General features: G+C 41.1%; 1 protein-coding gene and 1 long non-coding RNA gene across 7 annotated transcripts; one reads left to right on the top strand and one right to left on the bottom strand.

The window, feature by feature from the left end:
• Nucleotides 1-447: 447 nt before the first annotated feature.
• Nucleotides 448-25,219, bottom strand: arhgef7b (Rho guanine nucleotide exchange factor (GEF) 7b). 5 transcript variants are annotated; one of them, XM_011485446.4, is made up of 22 exons: nucleotides 25,055-25,219; nucleotides 22,155-22,238; nucleotides 15,366-15,450; nucleotides 15,157-15,287; nucleotides 14,875-15,079; nucleotides 14,092-14,183; nucleotides 11,863-11,957; nucleotides 11,620-11,715; nucleotides 9,213-9,335; nucleotides 8,998-9,136; nucleotides 8,864-8,923; nucleotides 8,630-8,776; nucleotides 6,868-6,954; nucleotides 6,713-6,791; nucleotides 6,518-6,642; nucleotides 6,211-6,426; nucleotides 6,019-6,112; nucleotides 4,990-5,079; nucleotides 4,532-4,690; nucleotides 4,206-4,302; nucleotides 2,044-2,098; nucleotides 448-1,749 (listed from the first exon to the last, which is right to left on the bottom strand). In XM_011485446.4, exons 1-22 carry the CDS (start codon nucleotides 25,217-25,219, stop codon nucleotides 1,627-1,629), a joined length of 2,547 nt encoding a protein of 848 aa, XP_011483748.1. In that variant the 3' UTR covers nucleotides 448-1,626. The 5 variants fall into 5 exon arrangements, with proteins under 5 accessions (XP_011483748.1, XP_011483751.1, XP_020564919.1 ...); XM_011485449.4 differs by having other exon boundaries at nucleotides 6,518-6,639; XM_020709260.3 differs by having other exon boundaries at nucleotides 14,986-15,079.
• LOC144983834 (uncharacterized) lies at nucleotides 15,230-25,555 on the top strand. Of its 2 annotated transcripts, none has more exons than XR_013647649.1 (2): nucleotides 15,230-15,352; nucleotides 25,064-25,555. It is a non-coding gene; the product is annotated as an uncharacterized LOC144983834 (long non-coding RNA). The 2 variants fall into 2 exon arrangements; XR_013647648.1 differs by lacking the exon at nucleotides 15,230-15,352 and adding an exon at nucleotides 20,608-21,504.
• The last annotated feature ends 2,215 nt before the right edge of the window (nucleotides 25,556-27,770 follow it).

The raw sequence follows: 27,770 nt of genomic DNA, 5'->3' as shown, positions 1-27,770 counted from the left end.
ATCACGTCCAGGTTACGTAATTGACGCACAAATGAATCGCATGTAACGGTTTACGTGTTCTTAGCGTGGTTTATTCGTACTTCTAACGTGCTTCTTTGACATTTTCACACAACTTTTCCTCGCTTTTGCCACGCATGACCAGTTGTCATCCGTATGCGCTAAATGTATGTATAGCGGCTGTGTGACACGACCTTTAACCTTTACCGGCAGACTGGTTCTTAGCGAGAAGAGCCGATATTTGATTCTCTGGACGCCGCAGACAGTAAATCAGAGAAGGCGGGACTTTATTTCAGGGATGGTTTCACCTGCAGAGAGGAGTCGACAGGTGAGTCTCCACAGATGGAAACGCAGTCAAATCCTCCAGACGGTGGGGTTATTATGGGATGTCATTGGCTCCAGATATTTACACTGGAAATCCTCTTCAGGAAACACAAACTGGAACAGAAATGAGTCCCACTGGTCCTTTTATTCACAGAAAGACAGGTGGGGGTAATAAATAGAGGGGAGGGGTCGATCATGGCAGCATCTTCTCTCCTCGTCTTCATCGCTAACATTTTTCACGCCCTTCGGCGGTGACTTAAACGCAACTTGGATACATTTTAGAGGCATTTCCATGGTGACAAGTAAAAAAAAATAAAAATAAAAGAGCATAAAGACAATAAAAACAAATCCTTTTTTTTTAAATACGGGATAAAGACAATAAAAAGCAACCATTCCTTTGGTCTTCAGTAAAATAAAAAGCATCCCATGTTTTTACTTTGGCTCTGCAAAACGTCAAAAGTTTCTCCTCATATTGAGATCAAATAACCGGAAAGCAGTTCTGTTCATTTTCCCTCAAATTTCTATAGATTTTTAAACAAACAGCATTTTAATCTCAAGTTTTTCTTCTTTAACTTTCTTTTCATCTTTGCACATCTGCAAATTCTCTTGTTTTGAATGTTTTTAAAGCCTTTTATTTCCCTTACGGTGACTTCACGCACTTAAATGTTGATTTATTTTTGCATTTTAGAAACTAAAATGACATTTGTAATACATATTTTAAAACATTAAATCTTTCTAAGTGAATAAAATGTTTTTCTTTTGTTGTAAAAAGTTCTTTTCATTAGAAATAAGACGGTTAGATGAGGAGTTTTTTGCAGTAGATCTGCTCTCCTCGTAGTAGTATTATTATTGCTCAGAGCGGATTCTAATGACTGCAGACACCCTGAGAGATTCAGTAAAAAAACCTTTTCCTGCAAAGTTAAACACGTTTATAGAATCACAAATTTGTTCTAATAAATCTATAAAATAAAGAAATGTGTGCGAAATCATCTCAAGTCTCTTAGCAGGAAAAAAATAACAAATAAGAGTCAAAAATACTTTGAAAGGTCACAGGAAGTGAGAAATGTTCATGCTCCAGGATTTGCATCACAAATAAAAAAAAACATTAAAAAAAAGGGGGGGGGGGAAGTACGACAGGAAGTGATGCCTTCAAGGCTCCGCCCCCAGCTGTCACGGCGTCACAGCTTTCAGGTCCTGGTTCTGGTGTTGTCTGGGTCCCACAGTTTGGCACAGAATGAGAGGGCCGCCGCTCAAAGGTTCCCCCGGCGATTGGATTAGAAAAAAGGCCGGCGCCGCGTCTAAACCTCACAGGTTGGTCTCGTCCCACGTCGGGTCGTTCATGTTCTTCAGAACCCTCCTGACGATCCTCTCCAGCTCCTTCCGGGCCCGCTGCTCTTCCTCCAGCGTCCTCTTCATCCTCTTGTTGTCCTGAAGGACGCAGAAAGTCGCAGGAGACATTTAGCTAGTGCTTTTATTTTGAAGGTTAATGAGCAGATAAAACAAAATATTTCACCACTTTTTAAACTTTGGAATCACATTTTTTAGGTAATCTTTCAACAAATGATCAGTTAACGTTCAGAAAATATATTTTTATGTCTATTTCATCATTTTTGCCAAATCAAGAACACATTTTTGTAAATATAGCTTCTATTTTTTGACCAGGATAGGAACACAAAGCTGCAGAAATGAGAAAAAGCCAAGCAGATCTGCTGCTCTAGTCACCTGCTTGAGCTCCTGGACTTCATCCTTCAGGCTGTAGACCGTGTCCACCAGACTCCTGCACAAACAAGCAGCACTTACATCAACCAGGTTTCTTTATTAAGTCAAAACAAAAAGCTGAACGGAAAGATTTGACACCTTTCTGATCATTTCTAATCAGTTTGATAAATCTTTCCTACATGGAAGACTCTTATAGCGCATCATTTTTACATCACTTCCTGTTTCAGACTTGCATCAGACCTCTCATTTAATTTATTTAGTAAAAAGAAATTTCACTTTAAACCTTTTTTACGGAGTTTTAAAACAAAATAGAGGCTCACGATTTTTTCCTTTAGTAGGGCTGGGCGTATTAATTGAATTATTGTCAACATTTTTTTATTTAAACATTTTAATGTTTTGATTCGTTTTAATCTCCAAGTTGGAGTCTTTTGTCTCTGAACACAGAGGTGTTGGGCTCATAAATGGACTGGATCTTTATTCTGGATCAGATCTAAAAACGGCTGTCGTGATTGTAAACAGGAAGTGATGCCGTTTAGCAAAATAAAATCAAATGTCTTCGTGAAAGATTGACAGACGTTTAAGCCACAGAATCATTCAAAGTCACACATTTCTCTCTTAAAAACCAAATTTAAACCCAAACTAAATGAATCCCTGATTGTTGAAAATAAAGTTTTTACTTTATGTGGCTTTTCTATTAAATATTAAACATACAAATTGTCTGTTTTATCAACCTCTCTCCTCCTAGCTCCTCTAGGCATTCTGGGTAATGTAGTCCTTTAGGAATCTTGTGCAAAATAATGTGAATATTTCTAAATGAACCAGCCTTTAGGTTAATACAGCAGAATAAGGCTGGACAGTCATGGTTCTCATAAATAAAAGCTTGTATTCTGACGTCCGTTGATTTATTCCAGGTTGATAGAAATTGATTTAATTTTATCATTATTTTTTTCCATCAAATGGGACTTCTATTAATAACAGCATCAAAGACAAATTGTACCATTTAAACATATTCTTTTATTAAAAAAATTAAAAGAGGACAAAGTTCCGTCCATGTTCAGAAAATCCTTTTTGGATTTTTGTTCAATCTTTTTATCTCTGATACAAAAACATTTGTTGGTTCTGGTTATTACATTACTAAAATTGTTATTAAATAATAAGCATAAATAAGCATTTTGTTGCTCCGACAAATTTGATTGTGGTTTAGACCAGTGTTTTTCAACCAGTGTGCTGTGGGAGATGGTCAGGTGTGCCGTGGGAAATTACCCTCATTAACTGATCTAAAAAGATTTCCCATCTCCAGGATATCAGCTCTGTGTTTATCCAAACAGATGAACGCTTTATCCTGTTAAAGACATTTTGATAAGAATGACGGTACCGCAATTTAGCCGTAGCGTCAGCTGTTTTCGGCAAGTCTCGCCCCTTTAACTGTCTCCACCAATCATTCGTGGAGGCTTAATCATACGTCATCAGTCTGACCAATCAGAAGTGGTTAAACTCTTCACTTCCTTGTTCTGATTCTGCTCATAAAGTCTCTCTGTTCTAACAAAAATACCAGCTAAAGTTCGTCTTTAGCGGTGTAGCTTTCCACAGAATCCGGTGTCAGACCGTGGAACAAGAGAACAAAACAATGACGCTCAGAGAAGAGGGTCTGTCTGCGTTCGGCGGCTGTTTGCACTACATCTCCCATGATGCATTGAATTAAAGTGACAGCGTCTCTGCACACAATGAGTCTCTCCTCTTAACATCTTGAAACAACAACGAACAAAAATCAAACAGTTTTTAAATCTTTCAACTTAGCTTTTATTGCATCTTTTAGAAAAAACAGCTGCAGCTTCCAGCTTTTTCTGCCACAATTATCACAAAAATGTATGTGAGATTGTGGAGTAGATCAATACAGACTATGAGTTTCTCCTTATTTTATTTTTTTGGATGCTGGTGTACCGCGGGATTTTTGTCAAGGTTAAAGTGTGCCGTGGCTCAAAAAAGGATGAAAAATACTGGATTAGACCCTAAATAAAACCAATTTCCTCCATTTTTTTCAAAATAAGAGCTTTCTATCAAATACATTTCAATGAATTAATATTAGTACGTATTATTATGTCTTTTAGTTTTTTATCTTTTTCAAATGTTGATTATTTTTGTAAACTAATAAGTCCATCCGTCACCTCTCCTCCACCACCGTCTGTCCATTGCTCCTGGTTTCCTCCACGATGATCTTCTCCTCCTCAGGAAACAACATTTGAACGTCTTTCCTGCTGCATCCTGAAAAAGATAAAAACACGTTAGAGTTGCTGCTTAATGTGGAACTTGTTTAAATACTGCTAATATGTCGAAAAAGCTGCAGATCATTTAGAGAATCCTGAATAATGAGGATTTAAATCCTAATTTTGCAAAGACGGGATCCTGGTCTCTCCTGAACGAGGGAATCGAACACACAAACGGACACAGGGAGGACGCTCGACCGGGACATCAGGAGACGCGCCCATCTTACGAGAAAACGACGCGGTCCTGTGGCTGTGCGCCGTCCAGATACTGTCGTAATCCGAGTCCTCGGATTGGTCAGAGCATGGCTGGTTGCCAGGGAGACTGGCGGGGGCAAGACCGCCGTCAGCGAGCACGTGGTTGTGCATGAGGTCAGTCCCTTGCCAGGCTTTGCAGCATAAATAAGGAACGGTGAGGGGGCGGGGCCACAAATTCAAATGGTAAATAAACAAGAAGGTGGACGAGGGGGGAAATGAAAACACATCAGGTGGATTAAAAAAATAAATAAAAAGAATTTTCAAACCATGACATGAAAGGTGGGAGGATGAGAAGAACAAAAGGAGAAAGATGGAGGTGAGACATAGAAGGAGAGGAGAGAAAAGAGCGTTAGTGAGAAAGGATGAAGACGACGTCTGTCGTCACTCAGAAAAGCGGCGTGCGTCTCTGCCTCTCGGCGTCCGAACTCACTGGAGTTGAGCGTCTGCCGTGTCTTGGCGCTGGTGCAGTAGGCCTCTATCACCTTCAGAATCTGAGCGTCCTCCTCCAGGGCGGCTGTGCCTGAAAGGAAGACGGCATTCTGGGTAAAAGGGGCAGATGAAGGACCCCGAAAACGCGAAGCTTTTTGAGCGTTTGTGCCGCAGTGTGCTTTTTAAAACATTTTTTGTGTTATCCTGCGTGCTGATTGGCTGCAGAACATGAATTATTCCATCTCCTCTGTGCAGCACCTACAGAACCTGTCGAGTCTGCAGACGTCTTTAATCGCGATCAGATCTTAGTTTAGGCTCATTTTTCTATGACGGTTTGAATTTTGAGAGTTTAAACAAGAAAGAAAAGTCTGAAATGTTCATGTCCGTCTGAGAAAAGTGGATCTACGGAAGCGTTTCTGTAGCATAACTAAATCTAAAAATCAATCCCAGAAATGCTTTTTCACTTTCACAATGTAACTGCATGACCTCAAAAATAAAATTAAATCATTAAATGACGCATAAATTATTTCCAGGAGGGAGGCAGAGAAATGTTTCCATACGGATCAAGTGAGTAGCGAGGAGTTTTACAGCCAAAGACATTGAGAATTATTGTAAATTTGTAGATTTCATTTATCGCAGGTCAGGTTTAGAACGTAACTCCAGCGATAAACGAGGGACCACTGAACTCAACAGAAGAGCCCCCTTTAAAATTTGGAAAAATACACTTTTTTGAAGGTTTCTGTGTCTTTCAGTTATAATATGTAGCCTCCAAATATTTATTATAATTGATATATATATATATATATATATGTATATATAAAAGTTTCTTTCAAAATAAAGTAAATCCTGTGTCTAATCCCTTTAATTCTTTCAAATTAGTATATTCTTCAAAGCCACAGAGCCACAATGGAGGGATAAGTGTTGTTGCAGACCCCTGGTAGAACAGAACTCTTCTCTTCTCTGCCTGTAAATGTCAAGCTGAGCCAGACACCAAAACATGCGATTTATTTTGAAAGGAACTTCCACTCACTCTTCCTCACTGTGACGTCCTCCTCGGAGGGTTTCCTCTCCGGTTTCCTCTTAGGCAGCAGCTTCTTCATGTTTTTGGGGCTTTTGCTCATATCCTGTAGAAATGAGAAAACACATAAATCAAGACTTCTGATCGCACGTTTCCTTGTGAAGAAAGTTTCTGCGTCCCAGCGCTGCATGGTTTGTTCAGCACCTCCTTAAAACAGAGCGCCGCAGACGGTCGGAGAGGCGGCGCGGGCCTGAGGCAGCTCAGGCTCCACGGTTTGGGCGTGCTGGGCGGCTCCAGGGGCCCCCACGAGGGGGCGCTGTGGCTGGTTTCACACGAGGACAGGTGAGGGAGAGTGTGGTACGCGCTGCTTCCTGCCCGAGCTTCGGAGTGTCTGGAGGAAGTGACGGTGTGCGACGGCAGCTGGGAGGGGGGGCGGAGAGAGCAGAGGGCGGTCAGGTGGAGGCGGGGCACCGAGGGGGCGGATGAAGACCCGCCGGCCGTGAGGCGTTACCGTGTGACAGGGGGGCCTGTGTGTGTGCGCGGGGGTGTGCGTGTGTTTGGTGAGGAGGTCCAGCCAGTCCTGCAGATCGCGCTGACTGTTGCACGCCACCTGCATCCGCTCGCACTGCCCACCTGCTGAACGACAAACCAACGAGTCGCAGGCGATGCCGCAGCGGGGAAAAGCACCAGAAGATAGACCTCTGACCTGATATTTCGAACGCGTTCCTCCAGTTTTCTCCGTCTTCGATTCTGGAAATGAGCATCCCCGATAGCGGCATCCTCCCCTGCAGACGTAAACGTGACATTTTAGGGAACCCCTGACGGGAACCGGCTGATTAGAACGTCCTCCAGCAGACCGACCTGGTAGATGAAGCCGCTCATTCTCAGGCTGGCAGAGAGCACGAGCAGAGTGTGAGGGAAGAGGACCAGGTAGCGTTCATTTACCTCCTGAAAGAAAACAGCCTTTGATGGACCTTTACACAAAAAAATGACAGCTGCAAAGTCATTTTATTGGCTGAGCGGCTGGTACACGCCCTTCTATCCCTGCCACCCTCGTCCCAGCTAGTCAGTTAGTTTATTCTCCATAGCAACCATTTTATATTTTGGTCGCTTGGTGGTGACGAACAGTTTCATGTAATTTTTAGAAGAATCAGCAAAATTAAATTTTCGGATTTCCATGGCAACAGAGGCTTATTGTTAACCACGCCCACATTCCTAATATAGTCATAACATATGTCATATCGTTGCGTTCGGCTTGAGCCAAGGATTCATATGTAAAATTTTCATGACACTCCAGTAACAAATGTGCGAGCAACAGGAGAACGCCACTTTTGCTTGCCTGCCACACTAAGGCAGTCTAAAATCTACAACTTCTAATTCCTACATTTATTCCCAAGTAGTATTTCCAATAAGGCTTAAGGAGTTATGAGGCAATAGATTGATACTGCTAGGGGTTTAAAGTTATAGAAGGTAGAAAAGATGATTATTTTGTTTTTGTTTTTCCAAGATCCAAGATGGCAGCGTCTTCCCGAAGTCAGAGGTCAACAAAACTTTGCTTGTGGTCGTAGACTTTGAGTGTGAAATTCCGTGAAGATGACTCAAATAAAAGTTTTTTCCCATATTGTGAGAAAATGTGAAAATCGCCAAATTTCACACTTTTCTATAAAATGACCACCAAGCCACAGGTCCTGGGCCATCCCATAATAATGCTGAAACTTCCTTTGGATATCCCGACATGTGTTTTTGGTTCTGTTAGGATAGGACAGAATAATACAGACGGTAACTGACATTATTTCTGTTTTGTTTCTTTTCTGATTGAAGGAAGTTTTATTTTGAAAAACTTTTGTCCTCCACAGCCGCCTGTAAATCACCCTTGAAGCATGTCTAGTCAGGCCTTAAATAAAGTTACTAACTGTTGGAAATGTCCTTACAGAGAAGAGTCAGACAGGAAAAAGAAGATGAGCCTTCGACTTCAAAATAAAAGACAGCTACATTTTACATGAATCTTATTTGAAATATTGATGTATCCCGACAATTGTTACCAGTATTAAGCTTGCTCTGCACAATAATGTTACACTGTTAATAAAGTTGAGGATTTATGTTTTTTATCATTGTTTTATGTAGAAAATAGTTTTTTTGTCCGTGCAACTTTATTTTGTATCTATTTTCCACACCTTAAAAGTCAGAGCAGGCTAAAGTTAGCCTCCACTTTGACGTTAAAAGGAAAATCCCTTTTTTAACACAAAACCTAAAGTAGTAAGAAAGTTTAAACCGGGTGCTTATATTTTACAGAGACATAACAAAATAAAGTTGTCAAATAGTCATTTAAGTATTTATTATATATAAGTAATTCCATACAGGAGGATTTTACTTTGAAAAATGAATTTTCCAGCAAACAAGAAGGTAAAAAGATAAAAATCACCAACTCCGGCCTTGTACAGACCAGGTTTGGTTTCTAATCTGTCAGAAGTGAGGCTTTTATTTTTGTGTGGAGATGACATCATCCCTGTGGAAGAACTAGTGACTATAGATGATCCATCTGAATCGTTTGCTAACATTTGGCAGCTTCAACATCTTCTCTGAGCAGGCGTTTGCGATGGAGGACGCTCCTCGCGGGTCGTACCTGACAGTTCTGCGAGTGAACCGTGACCTGCGACATGTGTAGAACCGCGCCCAGACTTTTGATGTCTTCTCCCTCCCAGTTCCGGATGGGCTCGGTTAGAATCTGCAGCTCCAGGTCCTTCCTCTTCCTAACCTCCTGACACTCGGCCTGAACAGGAGCGAGAAGGAGCCGTGAGAAAGAGCGTCCGGTCCCGCAGGCGCACGGAGCCTGACGGCGGAGTGACGTCTCACTCACGGCGAGGTGTTTGAAGGCCGCCATGACGGCATGGAGGTCGGCTCTATCGGGGTGCTGGTCCTGCAGAACGGGAACCCAAACATCAGCCCCGCCACATTCCTATCAGAACGCACGGACAGGAGACCCAGACTCACCTCCATGTGTCTCTCCAGCTCCTTCAGCAGCGCCGGGTACCTGTCCAGCCTGGTGAAGGGCTTACTCAGACTGGTGGTCAGCGCCAGGATGCCGGGACTGGACGCCCCTTTGGACTCCATGAACCCCCCCAGCTCCTCGCTGGAAGAGACAGAAGAGGAAGGGCTTTCAGGATGCTCCGTTTTCCCATCATGCATCGGCGCTGTCCAGACGGTACCTGTGGCGCGTGAGAACGCCGACAGCAGACGGGTGGTTGGAGCAGTAGGACACATAGATGGTCTTCATCTGAGGCATCAGGCTGAGGAAGAAGCCGCCGATCCGCTGCTGGTTCTCAGGAAGTCTGTGCAGAAGGTTTTTCCCCACCAAACACCACGTTTATTAAAAGTTTTGAGAGGAAAGTTAAACTCACACCGCACAATTACCACAACAACTGACTGCCTTGCAGAAGTTATAGTAATAGTGTTTACTCCCTAGTGGTAGAAAAAATCATTGCCCCTCCTGAACAGTCTGTGACCCGGTCCTGCTTTTTTCCAGATGCGACGTCCGGCTAGGATTGAGTCTTTTAGATCAAAAACAAACCTTGAAATGGTCATCCATGCCTTCGTGTTGTCCAGATTAAATGATTGCAGCTCTTTGTATGCTGGTTTACCCAAAGCTTCATCATCCAGGCTGCAGCTGGTCCAAAAATGCAGCAGCCAGATTTATTTGTGGGGTAAAGAAGTTTGACCACATAACACCCATCTTGGCCTCTTTGAACTGGCTACATTTGGGTTTTATCGACATTCTGCTCCTTACTTTGAAGTCCCTGGCAGGTACGGCACCTTCTTACCTCTCCAGTCCCCCACTAAAGTCCTCACGCTCCACCAACCAGCTTGTGTTAATGTACGTTTGTGCGTGTGCAATGTTGCCTCCTAAACTATGGAATCAGTTGCCCCCAGCAACTAGAGGGATCACGCTCTTGGAGAGTTTAAAAAAAAAAGAATTGTTCCTCCATTTTAGCGTTTTAGCATCAGCCCTGGTTTTAATCTCTTTTAAATTGGTTTTATGCTTTTTATTCCTTTCTATTTATGTCTATACAATGTTTCATTTGGTTTTACGATTTTAATTCTAGTAGGTCTTGCTCTACATGTGTACAGCACCTTGGCTGGTGCTTTATAAATAAATAAATACATGATGATGATGATGATTACCGGTATACGTTTTGCGAGTTAAAACCCTGAGCTTGGTCTTTGATGGTAAACATACAAAACCTGGACTGCAACCTCTCCACTACGACCAAAGAGCTGTCGAAGGACACCAGGGACATAATTATAGACCTGGGCCAGACTGGAATGAAACGATCTATTATGAAGCAGCAGGTTAGCAAGAAGAGATCAAATGTTGGAGCAATTATTAGGAAATGGACGAGGAATCGCTGGCAATCTTCCATCCACCTGGAGCTCCATGAAAAATCTCACCTGGTGGAACAAATCATCTGGAGAACGGTGAGGAAACTACCCAGGGGGAACTTGCCAGTGATCCTGAACATGTCCAGAACCGTCCAAAGTTCTCCAGAGACCATCTGGACAATCCAGGTGAGGACTGGGAGGAGGTCATGTTGTCAGACGAGACCATAATGGAACTCTTTTGTAGAAATCGCCACTCGAGTAAAACATCGACTGTGAAGTTTGGGGGCGGAAGAGTCATGATTTGGGACAGGACAACTGATCCGCATAAAAGGAAAGGATGAATAGATCCGTGCATGATGAAATTTTGGACCAAAAAAAAAAAAAACAAGAAGACGATCATAAACGCATCGCCACGGCAATCAAGGAGTTGAAAGTCCCCAAAACTTCACGGCTCTGGAGAAGATCTGCATGGAGGAATGGACCAAAATAGCAGCTAGGGTGTGTGAGAAGCTGCTGAAGATCTGCAGGAAGACTTTGAGGAACCAGGGTTACGCTGTAAATTATAGAGGTGAGCTTTTTAATATATATGTTTTCTTTTTTTCTGCTCTATCACACAAATAAATCTTTGTTTAGAGTCCGTTTCACACAGATTGTTGAACCTTACAGACCAAACTCAGGGTTTTACTCTCAGAAACAGTGACTTTCAAATACGTTTGACCCTTATGTCTACCAGTAAAGGATTTCTTAGTCTGCTTTTTATGCTTTTATAGAGTTTTTAGGCAATGAATAACGTTAAAACTGTTATTATCATACATGACCTATAGAGGTCGCTGTTGCACCAAAAAAAACATTTTATTTCTTTTCATTTTTTTTAAATGTTTATATAATAAACTGTGTTTGTCTGCAGGCTGGAAAAATCAAATTAAATGCAAAATGTAAATAGTAATAAAACGTGTCAAAAAAGTGTCTTTTTATAACTTCTGATAAATAAAATGACACTTTTGATGCTGTTTGAAAAACATCAGGTCCAAAAAACATCAGCATAGATACCCGAAATAGAATAACGTCCCAGAAATCAATGAAAACTGTGATTATGTAGAAATGAAGGATTTTGACAATGTAAAAAATGATTTAAGTTCTGCTGTCGGCATTTTTAAAGATTCAGAGTTGCTTATTTTGGCTGCACAGTCTGATCAGAGCTAAACCGCTGAACTGGAAGGAAAAGGATTTACTGACTTGGTCTGGTCGTCCAAAGACTGAACCAACATCTGCTGGAAAGTTGAGATCTCCTCCAGATTTGCCTGAATGTGGCTTATGTCTCCACTGCTGAGTCTGCAGAGAAAACAGAAGCTCATCCGTGATTTACTAACCTTCTCTAGATTCAATTTGGCAAAAATGCACCGATCTGTTCCACAACGTAGCTCCAGTTGGGGCTCCCGCAGACTTAAAACCCAGAGCAGCCTTAAAAAATGATTGCACCTGTCCGTGGGTTGAAGCGAGCGAAGGTAGGAGCCCAGCAGGCTCTGCAGCTCCCTGGAATATTCGGTCTCCGCTTCCAGAATGTTCTGCAGGACCTGAGCAGCATGCAAACACACCAATTACCCAACAGAGACGGTGGACAATCGTAACAGAAACTAAAGGTTTGTGGGAGTGAAACCCTGAACTGAGACTCGTCTGGAGAGCTCAGGTCAAACACAGCAGGCTGAGGTTACTTGTTTAAATGTGGGGGAATTTAAAATGGCTGTAAATACTTTGAAAATTACAAAAAAGCGGTCAAATAATAGTATTTTTTTTATCATTTTGCCATCAACATCTCAGATAAAAAAGCAAAATCTGATGTTTACATTTTCCACTTTCATTTTTTTCTTGAGTTAACAATTGAAGAAAAGAAATGAGGAAACATTTGTTCCCTTCAAAATAAAACACCGACTGTGAAATTTGAGTTTTGATTTCTAGTTCCTCTTTGATCATCTTTTGATCGATTTTCAAACAGTTTTCTCTGGTCTTTTTCCATTTTCTAGGACATAGTTTCTGCAGAGCGTCAGGAGTTCGTTAGAAATTCGCCTACGCGTTGTGGGCGGGACCGCTGGCGAGGAGCAAACCCGCCACCCCTTCCCATCGCCGTTGCAGAATGGAACAGAGCAGGGAGCTTCTAACCTGCCCAGCATATTTTCTACGCCACAAATACGATCTTTTTCAAACTGCCTTTTTTCCTTCTGCTTCCGATTAGTGATGATTTACATAATGAAAAACTCAGAAAAGCTATTTTAAGCCTAATTTTGTTCATATTTGTTCTGTTTCATCAAGAAAAGGCCACAAGTACACTTTAAAGTCACCAAAAACACTTAGCATTTCAAATGTTTTAATCTTTTTTAGAAACTTTCTTAAGTTTACTTAAGCTTAAGATTTTAACTTGACAGTTTGAGTTTATGGGGTTTTATTTATTTCTTTTTCTCAATTTTTATTAGCCTAATAAACTAAAAGCCTCTAAATCTGCAATATTAATTCCCAAAGCTTACTAAAGATTTTGGGTCACTAAAGGATGCAACAAAACTAAAACATTCAGCAGATTTCAGCCATTTTTGAAGCAAATGCGTTTATCTAGTTCTACAAATACAAAAAAAAACATGAAAAAAACTGTCAGAAAACTATCGAGTAAAGGAGGAAAAAGCATTTTGAAATCCACAAAGAGCCTAAAGCAGAAATCTTAAAATCCTCATCCTTTCAGAACAAAAGCCTTCCTCCTGCATGGGAACGACTTTGTCTGCAGGCTGGACCCGCTTGTGTCCGAGAGAGAGAAACTCGGGTGCCGCAGATCCACCGTCAGACTGTGGGCATCTTGCATTATTAAAAACCCACGCACAAGCACACCAGAAAGAACCCCCCCCTCGGGCACGGCTGCCCTAGAAACCACTGGGATGGAAGGAATAACCTACATTGCAGCTGCTGCAATGGTTCCTGCAGGAATGACACGGGCAGGGGGGTGACAGGCATGTCTGCGTGCTTTTTAAGGCACAGCTACTGGTTAAACATGCAAAAGGATCAATAGGCAAACCGGGGTCACGCCGTTGACCTGAGTGGGATTACCTAATCGAACATTATTCAAAATGTGGCATTTATTCCTATAAAAAGAGCTTTTAAATCAAAGTAACAGCCACTGACTTCCTGTTTGAAGCTGGTTTATAAACAGAAGTAACTGAAGCAAGGTCAGTGGCTGCAGTCGCCATGTTAGAAATGTGCGCTTAGATGTGGGCGGGGTCTATTTTACAGCCTTAACGTCTTTGACACTTGTTTGCTCCGCCTTTTTGATGTTGACATTTCAGCCTACGATCTCCTTAACCACGTAGCTTGACTCTCTTAAAGAGCTGCTAAAACGCGCTCTTCAAGCTAGCTCCTCGACGCGCAACTGTAACTCAAACTAGCGTAACTTAACGCGACTAACGAAATTTGGAAAAACGGATTCGGACTAAATGTTGCGTGTCGGCTTTGTTCTGCGTCAAAACCACTCGGTTTACGATATTTTACGTGAAAACGTCATAACTATAAAGTGTGGCATATCAACGCAAAGCTGCTTTTCTCAGCTTTCGGGATCTGTTGAAATGACATTCATCTCATAAACGGTTGAGGAGGTTCGGTGGTTTAAAGAACATCTTCTGTGATCACCAGGAGAGAAACAACGAATGCGATCATTCTCTGAGATCCGCTCACCACATTGTAATAGGTTTTACTGATGATGCTGGTGTCGAAGCCTTTGGGCGGACTTTTCAGCGTCCCAGACTTGGGTTTGTCGGCAGTTTTGTCTAAAAACACAACAAAAGAAGAAAAAGAAAAAAGTCAAAGGAGACGGAACACCTTTACTGTAGAAAGAGGCCTCTCTGACCTCACAAAAATCATCTTCATAGAAGTAAATTTTAGAGGTCAGATTCATGCAGGGAAACGTTACTGCGGCCGTTATGCCAGAAATCAGAGTTTTGTTTAGCCTAACGATGCATGTCCAGAACCCTTAACATACATCAATCTGACCTTTAGAACAGAGAGCTGAGAGGTCTAATATAATGAGCAGCTTTCTATACTTTAAGTCACCATAAAAGATACAGATTTACTTAAATTAAACTAACAAGCAGTTCCTGCGGTCATGTGAGCTGCAGTTTCTTTTGTTGCTGTTGTGTGTTTTCAGCCAGGAAGTTTCCTTTTTATACAGCAGCTCTGGAACTTCCTGTCTTTGTGTCCTTGGGAAACTTCCTGTCCTCAATCGGCGGCAGAAGACTGACGGAGCATGAGGCCTTTGACAGTTTGGTCTTTCAGACCCCCCCCAAAAAAAAAGCTGCAGATTTTACTCTGCCGCTGGATTAGGACTGAAAACGCGGCAGGTCGCATTTTTTAGGCCTTAATATAGAAGTCAGAACTGCGCCTGCAATGCAGCGACAAGTAAGAAATCCTAGAAAGAATGAACAGTTTCAGTGGATTTCTGGAAAGGAAACCGCCACCCACCGCTCCCCTTAAGCTCCCGTACATAGTTGCTGGGGAACCACCCCGTCTTGCCGTTGAGCGACCCTTCCCACCAGCCCCCCTCCTCCTGCCTCCTCACGACGATGATGTCACCCTTGGAGAAGGACAGCTCGTCCTCGTTGGTCTGCTGGAAGGGGAATCGCGCTTTCACCAGCGGCTGGCCACACCCGCTGCCCTCCGACATGTCCTGAGGAGAGAGAGCCAGAAGACGTGGAGCTCGCTGCAGCGGCGGCGGCTAATGGCGCCGTTGTCATGGTGACTCACCAGGCTGCGGTACTGGGGCAGCAGCAGCTTGGAGGAGCGGCCCTGAGTGTTCAGGGAGTCGAAAGACTTGATCCTGCTGGAGGCCGAGGAGTGCGGCGCGCCACCGCCGTCGTCCCCAGAGACGCCTAAACCTGCACAAGAACAAAAACTATGACTGACTCGTGTCGACCTTTATTTTTTATTTTTTGAAAACAGGGTAAGAATCTGACCTTCGGTAGCTTTGTTGAGAGCAACCAGAGAGTTGAGGACCTTGGAGAAGTTAAATCCCTGCAGCAGGTCGCTGACCTCGAAAGGCTAAAACAGAAATTCAGAGCAAACTGTAAATACAAAATTCAGGAGCAACCATGCATGGAGCTATCTGAGGGAACTCAGAAACACTCTGACGTAGGGTTGGGTACCGAGCCCGGGTATTGAACCAGCCCCGGGGCAACATTCTTCAAGACCGCAGTATCGTTAAGATCTGACCTTAACGGTTCTGCTATCGGTACTGGAGAAGTCGCTATTTTTTGTGTCCCACAAGATATAAACGTTATCTGCCATAATCATCTCACCAAGTCAGTCAATTTTCCGTTACTTTTATCCCCCTAGACTAAGACCACCCATTTCCACGTAAAATGAATTAAATCGTCTGTTGCCTGTGTGTGTAGAACACGCTGGGGGGGGGTTGTACACGGGGGAAAACAACGAACAGTTAGAGAGGCGGGGGCGGGGCTTAGACTCACCGCTTTTGACAAACTAACAGCTGCTTCCTAATAAAAAAAAATAGTTGTCATCCATAAAATGTATATAATTTATTGGGTTTAAGTGGATTTAAAGAAAAAAATAAATACAAAAGTAGTCTGCATCAAAGTGAATTGGTTTCAATCATCTCATTCATCTTAACTCTGGTGTTTGACAGACGGAAAAGTCTATTCAAGATTGTGGAAAACGGACAAAAGACCAAAGGAAACATCACGCTCATTAAGAGTAAAAATGATTAAATTAAATACTTAAATAAATATCCTGACAGCATTTTGAATCAATACAAGTTTTGCCAAATGAGCAATCGTGATATATCGGCAAAAATGTTTTTTCCTAACACATCTAGTGTTGCGGCTCCCTGTGCTTTCATCTCAGTGGGAAACTGATCCAAATGGTTCTTTGAGAGGTTCAGGTTGCCGACACCTGGTCTAACACATCCATGTGCATTCCAGGTTTGTATTGGAACATTATCATGTATGAAGTCAAATGTTTGCATAATGAAGACATAAAACACTTCATGTTCTTAATTTGTTATTTATTTATTTTTCGTCCTCAAAAAGTATCGATAAGAGCAGTGTTTTTCAACCAGTGTGCCGCGGCACACTAGTGTGCCGTGGGAGATGGTCAAGTGTGCCGTGGGAAATTGCCATCATTAACTGATTTAACAACATTTTCCATCTCCAGGATTTCAGTTTTTTGTTCATCCCTACAGGCCCTGATAAAACACTAAGAAATTAGGAATATGAAAGATCGTAAAATACTTTTTTCTTTGTGTTTATTTGATTCTATTAAATACATTTTGATAAGAATGACGATACCACGATTTAGCCGCAGCTTCAGCTGCGTTAGGAAAAGTCCCGCCCCTTTAACTGTCTCCACCAATCATTCTTGGGATCTTAATCACATGTCATCAGTCTGACCAATCAGAAGTGGTTAAATTATTCACTTCCTTGTTCTGAATTCTGCTGAAAAAGTCGCTCAGTTCTAAGAAAAATACCAGCTAAAGCTCGTCTTTAGCGGTGTAGCTTTCCACAGAATCCGGTGTCAGACCGTGGAACAAGTGAACAAGACAATGAAGCTCAGAGACGCTAGTCTCTCTGCGTTCGGCGGATTATTGAACTACATCTCCCATGATGCACTGGGGTAAAGCGACAGTGAGCGTCTGGGCGCACGACTCTCTCCTCCTGAAACCACAACGACCACAAATCAAACAGTTTTTAAATCGTTTGACTTAACTTTTATTACATCTTAAAAAAACAGCTGCAGCTTCCAGCTTTTTCTGCCACATTTATCACAAAAATGCACTGAGATTATGGAGGGACTGTAGATCAATACAGACCGAGTTTCTCCTTTTTTGTTTTTTTTTGAATGCCGGTGTGCCGCGGGATTTTTGTCAAGGTTGAAGTGTGCCGTGGCTCAAAAAAGGTTGAAAAACACTGGATAAGAGTACCGTTAAAATACCAGATCAATAAGCAGCATCAATGAGAGTAGTAGAACCGTTAAAACCTTAATGATACCCGTCCCTACTTTGACGTGCCCACAAAAAAAAAAAAAAAAAAATCACAAAAACACTACACTTCACAAGAATCAAACCAATTAACTTCTGGTTTCCAACCCCCAAACTTTTGATGAAGTCCTGCAACTATTCTCGTCCAGAGTGCTGATCAAATTCTGCCAACATCTGGAGTTATGGTCTGTCCTGGAATTGTCCTGGTGGGCTAAAAACTTAGACCCAGCTGTCCCTACGGGCGGATACAGCTGCGTACGAGTGAAAAAATGGTCGAACCCGTCTGCACACGAACCAAATGTCAAAGTTATAGGCATTGGTCTTTTTTTTTTGTTGGCATAACGCGAGCAACGGGTCGTGGTCAACTCTTACACAAGACCAAACCTCTTCCAACTGTAGGTACATGCGCTGTCCAGTCTGAACCTCACGCTGAACGCGTGTCCGTGTGAGCGTTGCATTAAACTGCATTCACGCCGGACACAATTGGCACGTCAAATTTGAACTAATCCTGGAATATCTTGAAAAGTTCAAGGATTTGAAGGACCAAAAGTCACAGCTGGAAAAAGCTGAAAGAGCTGAACATTTGAACAGTTGAATGGTTGAAATACCTGAAAAACTGTAGGAGTTAAGCACCAAAAAATGGTGGAAGATACTAGAAAAAAGAAAGAGAAGCTGGAAAACAATGGGTTGAAGGATTTATAGCATTCAAGCCATAATAGAAGGAATGTAAAGTGATTCTAGAGGCTTTGTTTTATATTACATTTCCGGTAGAACCTGAACTGTCATTACAACTGTTTTAAAAAGAAGCACATTAGCTCAAAAAGGAAGAAACTTACAGTTTAGCGGGGCTTAACATCCAGTCCAACTGCAGTCTGGAGCAGGATTACTCAAAGTCTGAGCTGCCCCCTGTAATCCCTCCATCACACTGGTGTGTGTGAGTGGCGGCACACACGGCCATAATACCTCTGAAGCACCGAATCCTCTGTTTACTGAACACAAACTTTTTCAGTTCACAAACTAACTGACCTCATCTCCTCATGAAAACCATAAGATGAGCATAAAAAGTAGAAAAGCCACAAAGTGTCCGTGTCATAGGCGTGATCCATTTTGTATATGCGCTCGTCACCATATGGCCAGTTTACATGAAAGCTGCATTTCCCCGGCGTTTCAAGCATTTCACCTAAGCAAGTTGAAAGCGCCGTGCGCTGAACTGATGACAAAACAAACTGCTTTATGGCAAAACATTACAGAATATGTTAGGCCTGCACAATATACCGCAAATTTATCGTTATCGCAATATCCAGCTCTGCAATATGCATATCGCAAAAGACGGCGAATATCGCAATAAATCGCAAACCCAAAATGTGTTAAAACAATCTTCAAGCAGCTTGAAGCATTTAACGAATCAAATAAATCCCTTTATGCTTTGACCAATCAGATGGACGCCTTCCCATTGTTGACCAATCAGATGGAGGCCTATTATATTAACCCTGGTCCTGAAGAGCCTCAACCCTGCCTGTTTTCCAGCTCTCCTTAACCAGCTTGCTGTTGATTGGCTGACTCAAGTGATTTCACATCCTGATTGACTGAACACACCTGATTTTAGTTATCATTATCGAGCAGTCTAGGGAGAATTGGAAAACAGACAGGGTTGAGGCTCTTGAGGACCAGGGTTAGCCACCCTGACGTTTGTCCCCCATGTCGATGAGGGTCATTTGGAGTATAATTTTTAAACTGTTGCAATGAAATGGGAATGATGTTTTTGTTTATTTTTCTATTTGTTTATTTACCGCAAATTTATCGTTATCGCAATATTGATCACTAATATCGCATATCGCAAGTTTTCCTCATATCGTGCAGCCCTAGAATATGTCGTTCTTCACAAATTTTTCCAGGACCTAGAAATTGCATTTTCAAGGTGTTTCATGACCGTACGACCCCTGTATCTAGTCAGTTCAAAGAAGGTCTGGGGCACATTCCTCATGTCTGATTTGAGGAGGGAGGGCGAACACGTACCTTCAAGTTTCTTTCAATGTTGGTCATCAAGACCCTCTTCAGTATTATCAATTCTAAGTAGGTCTATTGTACATCCTTTAGTTGGAAGTACAAGGATACCTTATGACATGTATGTCCCAGAAGGTTGCCCCTCACTAAACAGTCTCAGTTTTGATGAGATTTGGGGGACATTCCTCGTCATGTCAGTTCAAAGGAGGTCTAGGGCAAGTCTTAGGCTTTCAAGGACTCGCCTCAATGCGTTTACTACCTGAGAGGGTCTCTAAGACCCCCCCCCAAACCATGTCTCTTCTGAATGTCTGGGGGACACTCCTCACAACAATAAGTTCTAAGGTGGTATGGGGTATGCCCTTCATTATGCTAATTTTAAGCTTTTGAGGAAGCTTCTCAACATGTTTTTTGTTTACAAAAGTTTTTTTTAAGACCATTACAGAAAAAGTCTGGCCGCTGTCATTGCCAACAAAGGGTATATAACAAATTTATTAAGTTGAACCTTTGTTATTAACCAAATACTTGTTTTTCTTGATTTTTTTGTGTCTCTCATAACTGAAGTATACCTATGATAAAAAGTACAGTACATCAGTTTAAAGCTTTTGAGGACATTCCTTAACATGTTTGGTCACTAGGACCTCCCCACTCAAACCATAACTGTGTCGACGAAGTCTGGTGGACGCTCCTCTTCAGGGTATCCCCCTCCATCATTTCGAGGACAAGCCCTAGTATGGTTGTTCCGAGGCGGGCCCCTGAGACGACACCCTAAATCACGTCTGTTTGGCGGAGTTGGAGAAGCTCCTCGTCACACCAATTCTACGTTTTTGAGGACATCTGTAGACATGTTAGCTTCAAAGGGGGTCACTACGACCCCCCCACACATGAATACACAAAGACACCTCAAATCCAGTCTGTTTTGACGACGTCTTACGGCGCCATGCTCATTTTAGGCCTTTGAGGAAAACCCCCTCCACACGTTTGCCCCGAAGAGGATCCCTGTACAAACCCCAAAGCATGTCTGTGTTGATGAGATCTGGGGCGCTCCTCCTCATTTTCCGTTTTAAAAAGCGTCTCTTCCGGAGGAGTCAACTGATCTGATCCAGCTCTTTTCGACCTCAAAGTGCCTTTCCTAAACGTCGGAATTCTGTTTCACAGCAAAGGAAACTTTTTTTTTTTTTATTTTGTTGCGCACAGGCTGGTGTGAAGCGTGACGTACAGGTTTATCATCTCACTTTGTTTGAATGCATCAGTATGAAAAGAAACTGAGCTCACACAGGACGCTCAAAGCAGAGAAAAGCTATTAAACTGACATGACTGTAGGGTGAATGTAATGAAATGCTGTAGCGAGAGCACGGAAAGGCACAAAAATCAATGGCCTCACTCAATTATTCTGATTAACCAGAGAAAGCAGACATATGATTGGGACTTGAGCAACTGCAGCTCTTCCTAACTGTGGGTAGAATACATTCTCTATCTGTGTCAACACTCTTTTTATGGACAGTCTGGCTCCTCCTGCCACCCAATTGCCGTCCCAGAGACTTTCTCCAGGCTGCCAGTAACAGAGAGCACGGCTTCCAGCAGCATGGCTGACGTGGCTCTAATCAACCTGATTGGAAAATCCACTGGCAGCCTGCATTAAATCACTTCCCTCTCCCCCCCTTCGCTCACTTAATCCGTTCACGGCTCCTACGGGAGTCAAGACTTTCTTTAAAAGCTCCAAACCAAAACCTAGTTATGGCTCCGGAATTGCACAACCTGCCTTTATCCATGAATGACTTCATGTCTTTTTCCATTATCAATACTAGACCTCTCCTCTCAGCCACAGTGGGGCAGGTCAACCACTGTGGGGCAGGGCCCTCTTTAGCGTAAACAAAGAGGACCCTGGATTTACTCCAAGACTTCTTTCCATGTTTCTGAGTCCCCCCACCTGCATACGCGAACCATCTTTAACATAAAACAACACTCGTGTTCCTCAGACTTCACAGGGCTGCCAATAAAAAACAACGTGCCCACGTGAATCTCTGCCTCTTGTTTCCATAGCAACCCCCGAACCACCAGCAGCAACACACAAATGAGCCTGGCAGCTTCAAGCTAAAGTACAGATGGATTTAAACTTTCTTTAGCTTATTTTAAATGTGGGCCAAGCTGTTTCGTAGCATTTTTAAGAGGTCGTTTGTTGTATAAAAGAGACGGTTTTACGTTAAACACATAAATTAACAGATCTCTGTTAGTAATAAAGCTATGATAAATAGCTTTTTTTTGTCGTGTTTTAACACTAAAAAAGCAAAGATGCTCTTCTAAAGTGATGCGAAAAAAAATGCTCTGGGACAAAAAGGTTGAATTTGTCAGGTTCCTTTATGTACACAAAACCTCGATGATAAGATGAGCAGACAGAGAAAGAAATATTTTATAAATTAATTTTGAATGTTTTTTAAAGTACTAACAAAACAGCTGAAGGTTTTTGAATCAATAAATAAATAATAATCCGATTTTTGGTGCCTGTTAAACCAATTCTATCATTTTTAAATGTTTGGAAACTTTAGCTTGAAATGCTAGCTTAAAGTAAATATTTATATTGATGATGACGTCATCTGTATTTTTCTTCTTAGTCTTGCATTTACATTCTCTGTTGTTCTGAGACGCATATCTTTACAGTTAAATTCTTGAAAAATGACAAATAATACACCTAAAAAGCTAATATTTTTAAGCAAACCTGTTAGTTAAAGTGCCTCATTTATTGACTCACCTCAACCCCGAACGCCGCCAAACCTTTGAGAAACTCGGCAATGTTCTTCTGAAAGTCGCTGTCGCTCCTCGGTTCCGGGAAAAACTGCAATTTAAAACACAAAAAATAAACTTATTTATTCCTTAAATTTGTGCAAAAATAAATAAATACCGGTTTTAGAGATTTAAGCGCTCGAAACAGACGTTGTTGTTTCAGGTGCACCTGTTCCAGCGTTCCAGGTTAAGAAGCCACATTTCCGGTTGGTGCTTTCAAACTAAAGCGAAAACTTCATGAAAAAGTAAAAATAAAAGTAAAAAACAAAAACAAAACTACTTTCAGTAATATTTTTAGTAGTTCAAGTAGTAAAAAAAAGTGTAGGGACATATTGCTACAACGAGTAATTTAAGAATTACTTTTCTAGATCACCTCAAATTATTTTATGTTCATGGTTTTACCTTTTACTATCCATTTTTGCTAACCTGGGAGGTCTAAAGGTGTTTTGTACAATAATTAGAAAAAAATCTGATCCCTTTGTATTTGTCCACTAACTATAAAGCATTTTTTTAACTATAAGATAGTAAGTGAGGCAGCTTTAATGTGCTGAAAACTGGTTTGTCACTTTATTCTGAAGGTTATTCATGCATTTCCGGTTCATTTTTTTCATGATTTCATTAACATTATTGAAATTTAAGTTATTTTACCTTTTCTACTAATTTAAAGTCACTAAAAAACAATATTTATGTTTATAACAGTAAAAGCAAAGATGTAGATTTTCTTCAAAAGCACTTAATAAAAATTCACATTTAGGTTAAAGATTGAGCTAAAACAACTTTTACTTTACTAAAAAAAATTCTTGACTGTCCACCAGTATTATATACAGGTTAATCCCAGTAGTTAAATATATAAACCAAAAAGTGTATAGAAACATTCTAAATATCTATTCCAGTTAAAGCATTTCCGTGTAGTTTTATCTCAAATTTAGTCTTTTAGTACATTGGAATTATGTTTAAGACCATCCAAACTAACACATATTTACCAGAAATGTTGGATTTATGAAAAATAGGAAATTTCTTTTATTGTTATTATGTTGTAAAATAAGTCAGTCTGTGGATCTGCTGAGCTGTTTTAAGTCCAGGTTGCACCGTCTCAGCCAGAGGGGGGGTGACAAACGCTGGTCAGATCGGGGAAGAAAGAAAAGCAGCAGCTGGAAGATAGAAAAAAAACAGCAACATACGAGTTTAAGAAGCTAAAGAAACAACCCCATAAACCAATGTAGATCTTTTTCAGCTCTTTCTACCCTCATTGTTCAGGTGAGACTCACCTGAGGTTGTCACAGGACTTAAAAGTCCCACTTCCACCATCTTTTCTAAAAGCTTTGCCACAAGTCCTTTAATTATAATTATGCTGTTTTTAGCCAAAACCCCAAAAGAAACTGTTGTTTTGCAGGACATAGTTTCTGCAGAGCGGCAGGACTTCATAAGAAATTTGCCTCTGAGTTGTGGGCGGGACCGTTTGAGGAGCAAACCAGCTTATTTTTTGATGTCACAAATCCAATCTTTATCCAACGGCGTTATTTCGTCTGCTTCTGATTCACGATCATTTGAACAAAGAAATACTCAAAAATGAAATTTTGAGCTGAATTTTCTTTCTACATGTCCTCCATCGTCAGAAGAAATGCCTCAAGAACACGTTGGAAACACCATTTTCATTGGAGAGGGGCTTTATCGGCCAATTTAAAGGCAAAATTAAATTTAATGAACATAAACAAAAGAAGTAAAAATGTGAATGTGTCTGTGAGTAATGAATCTGCACAATTTAAATAAGAAAACAGGATAATTTACCTTCAACATGTTTGCGTTGGTGTGTGACGCTCCTTTTATTAACAACTTTATCAGTAAAACGACAAAAACAGGAAAATGGCAAAGAGGGTAGCGAAGGATATAAAGTTATCTTACGTTAATAAATAAAAACACACCCGACCAGATTTAAAAACTTGAAACAATTTTCAGTGAGTTCTCCTTCACAGCAAAAAGAGCCTTTTAAACAATATTTTTCAATTATTTTTCATCAAAAAAACAAATAGCATGTAGAAGCAGAAATCTACGAGTTCAGCTGCAAAAATAAAACAAAGACAACAACAGGTAAAGAGTCAGAAAACTGTCTCTAAACATCTTTCCAGCTACTCTTTGGGACCTTTGGTGTGTTTTATTTTGTAAAGTCTGTCAATAGAGGTTGATTTTTTTTTACCATTCTTATGGAGTTGTAGCCATTTTTCTATAGTTTTGACTTTTTTCTTGCTTCTCTTTCATTTTTCTGAGCATTTACAGATTCTGTGTGTCTTATTCTGAAAGAACCTTCATTTTTTTTTAAAGTGAGTGGAAATTATTCAGTCCTTAAAGTTTTGCAAATGATGAACAGCATAAGTGATTAATAAATCTAATTAATTTGCCCAAATTTTCTCTTACATTTTAAAAGCTGCAGTTCCTTGCGGCAAATTTGCTTAAAAATTGTCTTTTTTTTTTGGTCAATCAAAGTGAAAAAGATAACATTTTGTGTTTATATTAACCGTTTGACATTAAACTTCATAATAATACATTGATGTTGTTGTATTTTATAGTTTCTGAATGTACCATAGTGTTTTATTGGCCCCAAATCGACTGTCTGTCTGATATAGAACTTTTAAACAAACGTTAAATTCAAACAAATTACTTATTTTTCCTAATTAAACGTAATTTCCAAGTTTTATCAAAGGCTGTCTTTCATTTTCTGCTCAGTTTACTTTATATTTTTTTCTAATAAAGGTCACAAATAAAGCAGAAGTGAGGAGTAATTCGCCTCCTTCTTGGTTTTCCATGCTGATTTAATCATCCTGCGTAATCAAATTTGGCTGCATCTGCTCCATCTGCTGCATCTCCACTCACTCTGTCCAGCGTCCCGGGTCGGAGCCGCTCCAGCAGCCGGCACAGCACCGCTCCATCCCGCAGCGACGTCTGCAGGAAAGCCTCCGGATCTGAGACGCTCTTCTTCGGAGACTCCAGAACTCCGAGAGTAATGAGCCACGTTACCGTCTGCTCTGCTGGATTCATGTTCGGGTCAGAGGATGTTCAGAGCATCAGCAGCAGCATCAGCAGCAGGACTCCCCCCCACCACCACCACCACCCAAAACTGTCCTGCAGAGGATTTTAATCCGGATTGAAGCAGCAGCAGTTTCTGCTGAATGCGAACACAAATCTTGCTTCTAACCGCAGGAGAACAGAGGTGGAAGTGATGGAGACGCGCTTCCTTCCTCCAACATCCCCGCTTCGCCCTGCTCTGCCACCCCCCCACCCCACAGAGGATGTGAGCATCCGAGTCAAAGCAGCCGCAGGGAGACATCGCTTCCTGTCACCGTTTTCAAAATAAAATGTTTCTAAGTCAAAAAATCCATCACCTTTCAACCAGATCTGATAGTTTTTTTATTCATCTGAAGAGAAAAAAGATTCGGCTTTCATACATCAAACGTATATACTGTATATATCATTGTTCATTTGTCATTCATGCCACAGAGACTATCGAATGTGATTAGTTTTAAAATATTCTAAACACCACAAAACAAATCGGACAAATAAGCATAAACAGAAAAATAAAAAAAGTCAAAAAGCCATGCAGATAGGTCTTGCAGATTCTGAAAATAAAATAATTATCTGATTGATGCACAAATACCCTCAAATAATTTTGTAAAACGTTTAGATTTAAAGGTTCGATGAAATTGTTTTATTTATTTGTGTTGTTTTTTTTATTCAATATATTACCCTTTAAACATCTTATAATTTCAAAAAACGTTTTCCTCTTTTAATTGTTTATTTCTATAACGTATGAGAACATGTTAGCCCCTTTTCGCTACTCATGTGGACTTATTTGGTCTTTGCACGCCTTTCTTTCTTGATGGAAGTCCAAAAAATGCTTTTGTTTTGAAAGTACAGTCAACACACTTCCGCTTCCTCTCTTTTATTGTTGCATTGACAGCAGTCGGGAGCGTCCTGGTTTTAGGACCGTCCCATCATGACTATAACGTTTTTAAGGTATATAATTCCCACACGGGTAAATAAAATACCGTAAATTAATAAAATGTAAAAGAAAAAAGTCGATTTAGTTTCATAAAAACAAGTAGAGCTAATTAAAACCTACTAAACAGTTATCAGATTTTTATTGAATCTCTGTCGCCCCCTGTCGTTGAGCTTTGGTTTATTCTGTTTTTAAATGTTTTTCATAAATAAAATGATTTATATATCATATAAAAACAAATATCATTAACTTAAACATTAAAATATAAAGTGAAAAATGATTTTCTCTGCAAAATTTACTGACAAATTAGAAAACACAGGAGCTAAAGTTCACAAAATACGGAACCAAAATAAAAAAGAAATCCAGACTTTTTCTGCTTTAGTTTATCAAAAAATATCTCAGACTAAAAAGTCTAAATTTTATTTAGATTAGGTAGAAGAAAGTTCTCTAAAAAAAATAACAACTCAAAAAAATTGATGGCGTTAGCCTTTTCTTGTAAATATACCTCAGTGACAAATGGGTCAGATCAAAAAATTTTCATTTAAAAAGTCATATTTAATGAACAAAACACATTCAAACATGCATAAAATTTAAATTAAATGGCAACAACCGTTTTAAAAAGTCAAGCTAAGCTGTATTTGCATTCATGTAACTGCAGGTTAACTGCAGAAAAAGGAGTTTCAAAATGAGTGGCAGTGATGTTGGTGAGATGTTGAGCACAGCGCTCCGGCCTCAAAATGTTGGTTGGTGGCACGAAGGAGCGTGAACCATCTAAAATCAGTCAAGCCTTTTGCTGCAATTCTTTGGAGACTAGAAGAACTTTGCAGAGCTGACAGAAAAAAGTCAGAAGCTTCATCCCCATCGGATGTCATCTTATATTAATCATATTTCCCCCAAAAAAGAGTGTTGTTCAGGAGCAAGACTATCTCTGAGCCTCTACCCACTAGAGGCACAGACACGTCTATTAGGTATCTACATCATGACTATTTTAAAGCGTACAGCCTGTCACGGTGCCTCTGTCAGCTTGCCTCCCCCTCCCTGCTCTCTGGTTGGAACCAGCTGCCCTGCATCATCTCATCACCTGCAGACCTTCTTTAGGAGATCCACCCCAGCATTCTACGCCAGTCCGTTACACTCTCTCCGGTGCCTATGCCTGGCCTCAAGCTAAGTCTCGTCTTTCCTAGTCAAGTCACGTACTTACATTGTCTTGTCATACGCCTTCGGGTCCTCTCCTCCACGGGTGCCGCTGGTTCCTCCACGCCTCATGCTGCTCATGCCACGCAGTCCTCCACGCTGTGCTCGGGATCGCTCGCCGCTGCGCTTCCTCTCGCTCGCTGGCTTCTCGGCGCAGATCCCCAGAAGCTCTTCTGGATTTCCCACCGAAGCTACATACAATACTCACCTGCTTCCAACCTCTGCGCTTTATTCCTTGGACATTTATTAATATTAAAACTACAACCAAGCTTCCTGAGTCTGAGTTTACTTCCGGGTTTCAGCAACTGGGCCTGTTACGTCCTCGACACCATGACACAGCCATGGATATGCATCAATTCGTAGAGGTCTATTGCATATCGCAGTCTTAATCTCTCATTG

This window comes from Oryzias latipes, chromosome 2, assembly GCF_053564925.1.
Source record: "Oryzias latipes strain Hd-rR chromosome 2, Olatipes_Hd-rR_3.1".
In the NCBI taxonomy this organism is placed as follows: Eukaryota; Metazoa; Chordata; class Actinopteri; order Beloniformes; family Adrianichthyidae; genus Oryzias; species Oryzias latipes.
This window is presented reverse-complemented; position numbering and strand designations above follow the sequence as displayed.